The sequence below is a fragment of the Triticum urartu genome, chromosome 5 (assembly GCF_003073215.2).
Source record: "Triticum urartu cultivar G1812 chromosome 5, Tu2.1, whole genome shotgun sequence".
Taxonomy (NCBI): domain Eukaryota; kingdom Viridiplantae; phylum Streptophyta; class Magnoliopsida; order Poales; family Poaceae; genus Triticum; species Triticum urartu.
The window spans coordinates 7332468-7344724 of NC_053026.1; the positions used below are offsets into that span (position 1 = coordinate 7332468).

The following is a 12257-nucleotide window of genomic DNA, read 5'->3' on the forward strand; positions in this document are numbered from 1 at the left end:
TAAGCCATTTCTTCCGCACGCTTTGTGCTAAAGAAGTATGTCCTGAGAAGATAAAAGAAATGCATAAGAAGGCGACGGAGTTGACATGCAAGCTAGAGAAGATCTTCCTGACAGGCTTCTTTACTCCGATGACACATCTCATTTTGCACCTCATGAACGAGGTATTGTTGGGGGGCCCTGTGCAGAATCGTTGGTAGTACGGCCCTGAGAGACAGAACAAGCATCTGAGACAGAAATGTGGAAATAAAGCTAAGATTGAAGCTTCCATAGCTGAGGCAGTTATCCTAAAGGAGGTGGCAGACCTCAGGACATCCTACTATCCGGACCATGTTCCCACGTTGCACAATAAGGTGTCTCAATACAATACAGAAGAACCCAAGTATAAACCCAAGCTGCCTCTATTCATCGGGCAAGGTGGCAGGGCTGGATGCTCGACACCTTATCTCATGCCATGAGATGAGTGGGAGGATGTCATGTTCTATATCTTGCACAACATCAAGGAAGTTGAGGATGAGTGGATGAGGTAATACCTTTGCACCATTCTTTTAGTCAATTTGTTATGTTCACTTTGCCTAGTTCGTATACCGCTTTTCTTATTGTAGTCGATTCGTTGATGAAGAGTGGACGGGAATGCTGCCTCCTACTGAAGCGGAGGCACTTTCTCTTCTCCGAAAGGGTGCTGATGGAAGGAAAAATTTCGTTGCGTGGTTCATGAAGAAAGTAATTTTTCACACTTCCCTATTACCTATTTCACCGTACAATTCCAATTAAACTCATGCACCCTATAATTTCAATTAAACTTGTAGGGAAATGATCCGAACGAATCAATGGATGAAGAATTGAGATGGGTTTCCATGGGTTTTGACCCTGCCGTCATGACATGCCAAAAGTATGATGTGAATGGGTATCGCTTCCATACAGACGAGCACCAGAACGGTCGGCTTGATCCCAAAACCATAAATACTGGGGTCTTCACCGAAGGAGATAATAAAGTAGATTACTATGGAAGGGTAGGAAAAATATATGAGCTTACATTCAAACGTGGCCACGAACCCCTAAGTCTCACTATGTTCAAATGCCGATGGTTCGACCCCAAAAAGGGTCTGAGACATACGCCTTCTGTTGGTTTAGTTGAAGTTAAACCATCAACCATCTATGCCGGAGCTGATCTCTTTATCGCTGCTACCCAGGCCACACAAGTATATTATCTGCCTTACCCATGCCAGAAAGAGTACTTAAAGGGTTGGTAAGTTGTGTTCAAGGTGTTTCCACATGGTAAGCTATCGGACCCGAACGATGCTGATTACTACAACATAAACCCCATGACATATGAGGGAGTGTTCTTTCAAGAGGAACATGATGACGTGGTCCGAAACAAGGAGGAGGATGACTTGGGTTATGTTGACCTGGACCCAAACGACGCGATGAATGGATTGATGGTGAGGCAGTTGTGAATCGAAGAGACATAATTATGCTTGAAAAGTTAAATGAAGACGCTGACGATGAGGAAGAGCCTCCACCTCCGTCACACAACGAAGAAGATATGCGTGATAGTGATGATGAGACTGGTGGACAAATAGATTAAAATAGTGATGATTCATATGGGTTCTAGAAAATGTAAGTTCTTTTAATGATCATTACAATAGTATGCTTAATGTGCTCTTCTGTTATTAATGTTCTTTCTTGTATACTTAATGTGCTCTTCTTTATTAATGTCTTTCCTATATGCTTGTTTATTTGATATCCTTACTAATTGTTTATTCTCTTCTCAATGCAGGTTTGCTAATCATGGGCAAGTCCAGCGGCGCCAGTTTCCTTAGTAAATTCAAAGGACTTACTCGGAGTGGACGAGCCCACAAGGTTCCCTCCTGACTACGCGAGGATGACACCTCACAGGGAGGTGGAGGGGTTGGGGGAGGAGACCCTAGAGGAGGAGGGGGTGGGGGAGAGCCCCTAGAGGAGGAGGAGGAGGGGGAGAGGAAGCTGGGGCAAAAAACTCCGGGCCGTGTCCGAAATAGGAGGGTCTTCTTCGATGCCCTCCTATACTGAGGCACCTTCTGAGTCTGAGGAGGAGTAGTATGTTCCTGATGGCGAGGAGGAGGAGGGTGAGGAGGAGGAGGCCGAGGAGGAGGGTGAGGAGGAGGGCGAGGAGGGTGGTGGAGGGGAGGTTGACCCCGAGTTGTGGGGTGACTTGCCACCGGGTGCTCCGCAGGGGTGGCTGCGTGGTACTGTCGGAGTACCTACACCACCTTCTATCAAGGCGCACAAGTGGCTCATTGAACCTGCGGGGACAGAGTAAGTGCCTCTCAATCATATTTTCAACACATGACAACATTTTCTGTTTATACACATGGCAATCCTTTGATTCTTTTGCAGGAACTGGATCCTTCACGGAAAGGGCCGTAAACCGAACGGCCTTATCACTGTCCTGTTGAAGGAGTTTTGGTCGGGCCTATTCTGCCCACGGCCAGACAGGGACCCGCAGCTGCAGGTTTTGGCCACGAGCTGGGCCCACTACGAGACTGACAGCCACGCGGAGTACGGGACGGCCGCTAAGGCCGTGATCACCAAATTTTGGGTAAGTTCTCTTCTGAATCACTTGTCTTCAGTTTTGTTCATAGTTTATCATTAAATCACTCAACTCATGCCTTGTTTGCTTCTGGTTTATGCATGATTGCAGCAACTCTATAGAGTTCTTGGCGAGCACAAGGCCAGAGCCGATGTGGTCTTGCTTGCGGCTGCGAAGAAGAAAGCTCGTCGGTTGTAGTACGAGGTGCGCTGGGTTGCCGTCTCGTAGTACTACCATATCTACCTTCATCAAAAGATGACCAAAACTCAAGCACAAAGGCAACGACTTACCTTGAGCAGGGAGCAGTTCATGAAGGTAACTATTACTGACTTTTCATTGTTTCAAACAGTCAACTACTCCCTCCGTTCCTAAATATTTGTCTTTCTAGACATTTCAAATGACTACTACATACGGATGTATGTAGACATATTTTAGAGTGTAGATTCACTCATTTTGCTCCGTATGTAGTCACTTGTTGAAATGCCTATAAAGACAAGTATTTAGGAACGGAGGGAGTATATGTTTCGTGCTCACATGTCATGCTTCCAAAATTTGCATAGGTTGTTCCTCGTTGGTGCTATGGAAGGGATGACAGATGGGCGAGTTTGGTGGATAGGTGGCTCGGCGATGATGCAGAGTTTGCTGCCAAGAGCAGCAAGGCCCGGGCTAACAGTGGAAAAGACAGGACACACGGCCAAGGAAACAGGAACCAGTGGGGCTTCAAGGCCATGAAGGTATATCTATATGCATGATGCATTTTTGTTCTTCTTTACCGTCATGTTCTTATGTATGGCTAACTTCTGTTTGACGTTGCAGGAGGACAAGTTGAAGAGGCCACTCTCAGACATTGAGTCGTGGAAGCTGGCCTGCGAGCGGAGTGATCGCAAGGACGGCGAGAGCCAGTACTACGGCAAGACCGAGGAGCACCTGGAGTCTTACACTCAGCACTTTCAGAAGTTGCATCCGAATGTTCCTGTTCCTGAGGTTGCCCAGTCTCAGATCGACGACACGGCAGGGGTGGCCATCCAGGGGAAGTCCCATGGCCGGTATCCGTGTTTCGATGGCTTGATCACTCCTTCGGTCTCGTACACACGTCTTTGGACTACCAACCCGAGCCCGTCAGAGAGTACGGGGCATTCGCAGCCTCCCTTAGCCCGCCAGCATGCTGTAAGTACTTCCCCTTTATCTTCTTTCTCTCTAACATTCTCAGTTTATTTTCAGCATTGCTCACTTAGAAACAACCTAAATTATGTAGGCATATAAGGCCTTTGTCGAGCATAGGAATCTCGAGGTGCGGGAGTACTTGCAACGAGTGAAGGCAAACGATGATTACAATCGTAAGATGATGACGGTTAGTTTTGCCCTCTTAAAACCAAGCTAAAATTTTGCACTTTCATTCCTTTTGACCTTCTAGTTTTCTTGTTTAACTAACATCCAGGCTATGTTGGCGTCTTGGAGTAACCGCACGGATCCACCACAAATGGGACCCCCACCACCACCTGCGGGACAACCCCCACATGTGCCCACGTTCGATGAATGGGTGGCACTAGGCAATGATAGTCCGGTTAGTACATTTTCCTAACTACTGACAAACTAGTTCTCGTTCATTCAACACTATCATATCATATTTACCGTTATAATCTTCTCTCAAACATGTAGGGGACCGGTGGCTCGACTCCTGCTTCGTCGACCCCGGTCACTCCGATCTAGCAGAGTGGTGGTGGTCTTGGCGATGGCGGTTTTGGCGGAGGTGGTTTTGGCGGAGGTGGTCTTGGCGGTGGTGGTTTTGGCGGAGGTGGCCTTGGCGGTGGTGGTTTTGGCGGCGGCGGTCTTGCTTGATGTCGATGATGATACCCGTGCATGTGGTCGTCGGGCCATACCTTTCATGTCCCTACTTGTTAGTTTCTGCTTTGAAATGATGTTCCATGTCTTGCACTACTTATGTTCATGAACTTTCGCCGGTGATAATCTTTAGATGATGAACTTGAGTATGTTTAAATGATGATGATGAACTTGAGTATGTTTAGATGATGAACTGTCATATTTCTGCATAATCCCATATTTTCTGCTTTGAAATGCTGTCAAAATGAATTGAAAAGGAGAAAACAGGGAAAATAAAAAAAACAGATCTATGCCGATGGCAAAGCCGTCGGCATAGATGTGCCCAGGGCTTCCCAGAGCCTACCACGTGGCAGGGATATGCCTACGGCAAAGCCGTCGGCATAGATGGAAAATCTATGCCGACGGCTTTGCCGTAGGCATATCCCTGCCGCCAGGAGGCACCATAGGACGCCACGTGGCAGAGGTATGCCGACGGCAAAAGCCGTCGGCATAGATTTTGGCCTATGCCGACGGCTTGGCCGTCGGCATACCTCTGCCACGCAGCGTCACGTGATTCGTCAGCGCTTTTGACGGCACTGTCCGCTGCCGTCAGGCAAAAAACACTGCCGACGGCTAAACTATGCCGACGGCCGGACGGGAGCCATCGGCATAGGCCCCTATGCCGACGGCTAAACTATGCCGACAGTCTGACAAGAGTACGCTGGCATGATCTATGCCGACGGGAAATGGCCTATGGGCCGTCGGCATAGGTGGCAAGTCCGGTAGTGTCTCCCACATGGGTTTTCGCAACCAGTGGCGTGACATGACATCCCTGCTCTGGAGCACTGCCTCTTCTTGTGTGATGGTGAATGGTGAGCTCTTGGCCTAGCCCTTCACCCACCATAGAGGCCCGCGTAAAGGAGACCCACTTTCTCCCATGATTTTCATTCTGGCAATTGCATTTCTCCACTGAATCTTTGCAAAGGCAGCAACAACTCAACTTCTCGACCCGGCCAGCTTGCCACCATCACAGCTAAGAGTGATCCTTTATGCCGATGATGCTACACTCTTCATGTCTCCGAAGCCTGCGGACATCATGCGTGATAACCAACATGGTGGTAGCCTGTTTTGGTGCTGCCTCTGGTCTCGTCTACAATTTGGAGAAGAGCGGCATACTCCCTCTTTCCTTGATGACATTGACCTATACCCACTCTCGTGCAACAATTCCCAGTGCCATTGCTTCATTTCCCATGTACCTACCTTGGGCTACCTCTACACTACAAGAACATCACCTGAGCAGATATCCAGCCAATCCTGGACAAGCTGGCCTCCATGCTCCAAAAATGCATGGCAAGCTCAAGTCCGCTGATGCTCGTCTGCGGCTGATCCATTTTGTTTTACTTTTATCAGCAATCCCAACCTACCTGATTACCATCTTCAAGCTCGGTGCATGGGACATCAAACAAATCGACAAAACCTATAGAGAAATTCCTTTGGAGATCAAGGCCAGACGCAGACCGTAGAATTGCTTTAGTGAACTGGTCCACCGTCTGCTGGCCCAAATGCCTTGGTGGACTTGGCATCATCGACCTCAAACGCTTCGGACGGCCCCCACGGTTACGATGGAAGTGGCTGGAATGGCGCACACAGGACAAGCCCTCGAGTGGCTCTCCCATCCCCTACGAGGCTACGACAAAGACGACCACACCCTCTTCGCGGCTGCCACCAACATCACCGTCGGCGGCGGCACGCGCCCGCTGGCTGGGCGGGGATCCACCTGCAGAGCTGGCCCCTGACCTCTTCCGTCTTTGCTACAGAAAAAACTTCTCTTGTAACACCAACACAAAGCAAAGATTATCTCACCAGCGTGATTTAACACAATAGTTGATTTGATTGAGTTATCACATTAATTTCCCTATTGTTTAGATTCAGTATGTTTTAATTCAAATTTGAAGGTTGTAGAGGAGATTTTCCTGTGCAGTAAATAGCTTCATGAAGAAATAATTTGTTCTTCCATCTCATTTTGTTTGTAACAGATTGTTCGCTTCATGAAGAGCATGGGCTTGAACTCTCGTTGCATCTTGAATGGAAAAGCGAAGTATTTCGATCACCCTTAGCTGGCAAATACTTTACAATACTGGGCACAAGATATGGAGGGTAGAAAAGAAGAAGAATAGCCATCATTTAGCAATGTGTACTATCACCCTGAAGTGGCCATTACTTTACAATACTGAGCACAAGCTTTTACACGTATAGTAAATTGCATTTTATCTTTACAAAAGATTTTCCATCTTTACCCCCTATCACCCCCACCACCTACGCTTTATATTACATTTCCTGCTATACCCCCTCTCCTGTATCAAATGGCAACTACAAAGCTACAACCCCATGCTCTTGCAGGCATGTTATTATTCTGCCACTAGGAGTTTCTTTTACAAATGCTGTCACCCCCCACCCAATCTTTGTGTCAATGGTCCTGATCTGATGCATCATCATGATTCAGGCCACAAAATCATGCAAAAGAGGCGATTGCTCAAAGCGTTGCCGCTGATCCATCTGGTTCAAAGATTCGTAGTCCGAAGATGCAATGCTAACACCGAGAGGAGCACCGGCATTGTAGATGTCATCGTCACTGACACCAGGGAAGTTTGCTTGGGCATTTGGAACCGACAGGCCGCTGCCAGAGTGCTGTAGGCCCAGCGTCAGCGATACGTTGCCGTTTCCGTACCGCCCAAGCTCTGCCAAGTGGTAGGCCATGAACCGCGCATTCTCGTCCGAGTGCTGCGCGACGGCGTTGTGGAGGAGGAGGCCTCCATCTGCCTCACCGGATCGCTGATCCTTCATCATCAGGTTCATGAAACTGTCATCAGGGTTGGCCTCGTTCTGGAAGCTAACAGGTGCCCCACCAACATTCATAGTTCCCATGCTGGCTCTCGACTCACTTAGCTGGCTGGTCTCGCAAACCCGAGCCCTGGCGTTCTTCAGATCTTCATTCTCTTCTGAAGATGCCACTTTGTTCTTGCTTCTCGACACATTGTCAGAGGAAGAGTTGGAGTCTTGCTCCAGATCACCGGTCTCTTCTTTGTACATGTCTTCAATCATTGGTTTCCAAAGGCGGACACGAGCGTTTATGAACCAATTCGAAATCTGGAAAAGCATGAAAGAATAAAATAAATATCCTTGAAGAAACACAGATAGCTGTTATAAGGAGAAAATGCAAGTTGTAGGTTTTATGCTGTGGTTGGACACAAATAAATAATGAGAAATAAAATACAAGCAAGTACACCGTGCAGTGGTACAAACTTTGAAGACAAGTAAAGTACTCTGATATTTCTACGTTTATTCGAATTGCAAGATTTTTTCAGAAATAAAATCAAGTGTAGATCAATGATTAAGCACAGGAAAAGACAATGGTATATATTACCTGACTCCTTGTCAAGCCAGTCTGCCTTGCAAGCATTAACTTTTCAGAATCTTTTGGATACCTGCAAAAAATTTATGAAGAATGATAAGACACGAGAACAAATGGTCTTCACAGAAAAAGAAACAACAACAAATGGATTAAACTTCATGAAGAAAGATACTTACGGGTGAAGGAAGTGTTCGAAGAGCCAAGCACGAAGAACTGTAACCGAGTTTTCAGGCAGTCCCCTCTGCGGTCTCCAGGCATTCTGAGGAATCATACCGTACTGTTGGAAAGCACGCTGTTGCCTTAGCTGCTGATCAATGTACCGAAGACGGGTCAATTTGCCTTCCTTGCTAGACGAATTTTCTTCCTCGCCGAGCTTCTTCCTGATAACATTGATCTGATCATTGATAGCGTCCTTCAAGCACCGGAAATGTCGTGAGATTGTCTGCAGAGCAACTGCGGTGTAAGGCTTGGCAGATCCGGGCCCAGCCACCATGTCAAAAGATGCAACCACATTTTGCATTTGGTGGTAATAGTGCTTGTATTTCCGGTCCACCTGAAATATAATTTTTTATCTTAATGTTAGAATAATTTACTACGGTAACAAAAAACACTGTGCAAAATACAAAGCAACATTCATTCTTAATGGATAGAAGCTACTATGTCAGTCTGATCCAGAATCTACCAGCCAATTCGCTAACATCAACGTGTTAAAAGTCAAACTAATCGGTTAGACATACTGACAGTCAGTGTCAGTAAACAGAAATCTGCATTGAGTTGTTTGTATTTCAGAAGAAAGAAAGGTACAAGCAGAAATTGAACATAGTCACCAACCCACCTCATCCAACATTGCCATCAGTTTGGCCATCTTGTTCTGAAGCTCTTGCTTCTCAGCAGTGGACAGCTCAGGTGCTGCATTTGCGCCGGATTCTTGCGATGCGCCCTCGCTTTTTGGCCCTCCATCGGTCTCTTTGCCATCTGCTTTACCAGGTTCAGCTTGCTCTTTCTGAGCTTTCTGTTTGATGTTCTTCCAAACATTCACAACTTCATCTAGCACTTCTTGAGCTGCCTTGAGATACCTCGAGTGCCGGATCGCACGAGAGGCCTCAGACTGCATGTTCTTCATCCGGATGTCGTCTATTCTAAGGCTTTCCTGGTAAGAGTTTGGCGTCAACATGTCTGGTTTGATAGACCAGTATGGCAAGGACGGCGCGAGGATTTGTGTGTTGAGGCTCAGAGACAGCCCTTGGCCTTGGCCTTGGCCTTGCCCTACCGGAACATCCGACGAGTCATGGTTGTTCAGGACACCAAACTCGAACTGTGCACCATTGTGGGGATCATCATGGATGAGTTCAGCACCACCACTCTGTGCCCCATCCATCATATGCATCAACATCTCATTCTTCATATCTTTCACATGACCAAACGAGCGTTGCCCATGGTGGGAAGCAAGCATGTCCTGCGACTCCCTTGCCGATGAGTCCTGGGACATTGCAGAATGATGGCCATGGCCAGGCATCTCCATGAAATTCTGCTGAGTCTGCAGAATGCCGCTGAACTCAGTGTATGGCCCAGAAGATGGATTGTTCAGATAGAGCAAGTTGCCCAGAGCAGACGACATCGGATAGGATGCACCGCCCGGGTCTCTTGAGTACATGTCTTGCGACTCTCTTTCGCTGCCAGGGCTCGAGTAGTAAGTAGCCATCTCTCTTTTACTGACCAAGATCACCGTGAAGCATAGATATTATTAACAACCAGTAGCAAGTTTCAGTAGAAGATCAATCCAACCTCCTGCAATCGACATAAATGAAATGGGCTGATAAGAATATGCAACCAAGTTTTAAAATCTGAGCAAGTATTCTTTTTACTGATGTAAAAAAAAGGTACTGCAAGTGTTTGTAAAGCAGTTGAATAAAAGATCTCCACAACACTCTGAACGTGAAAAGTTTGACAACCAAAAAACAGCTTGCTCTGCAGTGGAAGCAGTAGCAAAACAGAGGTCAGTCTTCACAAGTTGGAAATCAAAACTGAGGTTCAGGCCCGGTTTTGGCAGGATTTAACCAAGTCTGTTTGAAATGCAGTCCTCTGCAAAAAATTTGCTCGAGAAGTGGGATTTTTGCAAGGTTCTGGCAGGAACTGACACCGTGACGTGCGAATTTGCAGGCTAAAGGTACAAGTGGTCCTTCAAACTTTCAGATTGGATCAAGAAAGTTTTGGGCTCTGTGCTCCTCCTTTGTTATCAGGATAACAGGAATATATGCTTGTGAATTCCTACTGTTATACCAACCCAAGTAGCCGGATAACACAAGTAACCAGAATCAAATCATTGCACCAGTGTATTCCTTTTTTTCATTCATTCAAGAATCATATGGACAACGCCACGGTCTTACTGCGGAAAAACCGCGGCCATACGAGAAAAAGGAAAATTGCATAGATAACTAGAGTTTCAGCGAACGATTATCGAGTGATTAGTTACCGATCGTTTGCCAGGAGTACCTTGTTAAACCAACATGAAACCCCTCGAAGACGCTCCGCTACCGCGTTACCGATGTGACTGTGGCTTCCTGATCAATCTGCAAGAAGAGATGAACCTGCTCAGCATAGTTGCTCGCCGAAATTCTGTTTGAATACTCGATTTTACGATGCGAAAGAGGCAGCAGAGCCAGGAGGAAACTCCAAGGCAGCAAGTTCGCAGTTTACAAGCTAGTACTACATGATAAAGCTAAAATAACCACCCCTTAGTTTTGATAAAACAAAAGAGGTAGGATTTGATTAGCACCAAGAATCTTCTATAGTGTGGTGACTCAACACAATAACAGCTTCAAAAAGGCAATTGTAACAGGAAACAGAGCCTTTGAAGAGCTGGACTTGATGAAAGGAGGAAATCAAGGAGAAAGACAAAAGGACTTTTACAATTTGGCCAGCAATCACAAAATCCCCTCCACAGATAATAAGCTCAAATTACAGGCCAAGAAACGAACATGCTGCTGTAGAGAGGAAAACAGAGAGCTTGGCAATTTGAGAAGGGAAAAGAGAGAGAGAAGATATCACATAATTCAGAGGGAAAAAGACTGAAAGAACATAATACGCACCAAGAAAGGCAGGAGCTATAATAATAAAGGTAATAAAAAGGATAAAAGGGGGCCATATTTTTCTCCTGAACTTTCAATTCCTCGAGAAAATCCAACCGCCTCAGAATCGACTGGCACCCGTGCAAAATCCCCGAACACCGAAAAAACGAGCTCAAAATTCAGAAGGCGTAGCAGAGCCCTACTTCTACAAATCCAGGAAATCGGAAGCATGGACAAGAAGAGCACAATTCAGCGAAACCCTATCATCGGACTGGAAGCAGACAAGGGCAAAGACGAAGGTAAGCAAGCAGCCATACATGCAAGAAGAAGCAGAGAAGGTGCAGCCGCAGGGAGACGGAGGCGCAGAGCAAGGGAGGGAAGGTCATAAGAAAATGGAAGGGAGGGAGGGGAGACCTGGGGGCGAGGGTGTGCTCCTCGTGGGGGGCAGGCACAAGAAGAAGAAGAAGAAGATTGCATCCAAAGCTGATCTCCTCCTCCTCCACCAGTCTATGGAGAGAGTAAGATAGAGGGAGAGAGGGAGAGGGGAGGGGTGAGAGGAGGGGGTGGGGAGAAAGATAATCGATCCTCCCAATATGGGGACAAAATCAGATCCCAGGATTAAAATACCCAAAAAACCAGAGCTCAAAGGGAGAAAAAGCTCCTCCCTTTCTCTCTCTCTCTCTCTTGCTCTGTTTCTTCCCTCGGAGTTCAGGCCCCTCTCTCTCCCTCTCCCTATCTACTGTGCAGCAGCTGTGTGGCTTGCTGCCTAATTAAAATAAATAAATAAAGAAAAAAGAAAGGTGAGCTCAGAGAGACCACCCACTAACAGCACAGCAGCACCAAATATGGAATAATTTGGTTTCCTGATTTACTATTATTATTAGTTGGTGTGGACTGGGCAAGAAGATTATTAGTATGTTGGAGTATGTATGTCTACTCTTCCCTTCCCTTGCCCTTTAACTAACCTTCTCCTCCCCCAACTGCTGCCGCTTGGAGCCATTTGCTGGTGTAACCACCGCAAGTTCCGGCTACTTGTCGTCGTCCCCTTGTTTCTCCCTTCACGATAAAGTCTATGCTATACCACAATTTCCACACACATAAAAAAACACAAACAAGCAAATAAAATTTCAGAGCTGTTTTTCTTTGAGACAGAGCAAAAAAAAGTTCAGAGTTTTCATCCTGCAGCTGAAGCAGAACCACCGGCGGTAGTGCAGCTTGGCTTTTGGTTTTGGTGCCAGCTAATGGAGATATGCAAGCAGGATCACCAAATCATTTGGGATTGAGGGGGATTCATCACGTGTGACATCAACACCCCAATGGGAGGGAGAAAACAATTAGCGGTGGGGTTCTTGGCCTGGCCTGGCCTTGGGTGGTGAATGTGGTCCAC

General features: G+C 46.7%; 1 protein-coding gene across 2 annotated transcripts; it reads right to left on the reverse strand.

Annotated features, from left to right (window-relative positions):
- Nucleotides 1–6541: 6541 nt before the first annotated feature.
- On the reverse strand, nucleotides 6542–11564 carry LOC125506853 (BEL1-like homeodomain protein 7). Of its 2 annotated transcripts, none has more exons than XM_048671556.1 (6): nucleotides 11188–11564; nucleotides 10296–10372; nucleotides 8638–9590; nucleotides 7979–8355; nucleotides 7815–7875; nucleotides 6542–7537 (listed from the first exon to the last, which is right to left on the reverse strand). In XM_048671556.1, exons 3-6 carry the CDS (start codon nucleotides 9502–9504, stop codon nucleotides 6890–6892), a joined length of 1953 nt encoding a protein of 650 aa, XP_048527513.1. In that variant the 5' UTR covers nucleotides 9505–9590; nucleotides 10296–10372; nucleotides 11188–11564; the 3' UTR covers nucleotides 6542–6889. The 2 variants fall into 2 exon arrangements, with proteins under 2 accessions (XP_048527513.1, XP_048527512.1); XM_048671555.1 differs by having other exon boundaries at nucleotides 11285–11563.
- Nucleotides 11565–12257: the final 693 nt, after the last annotated feature.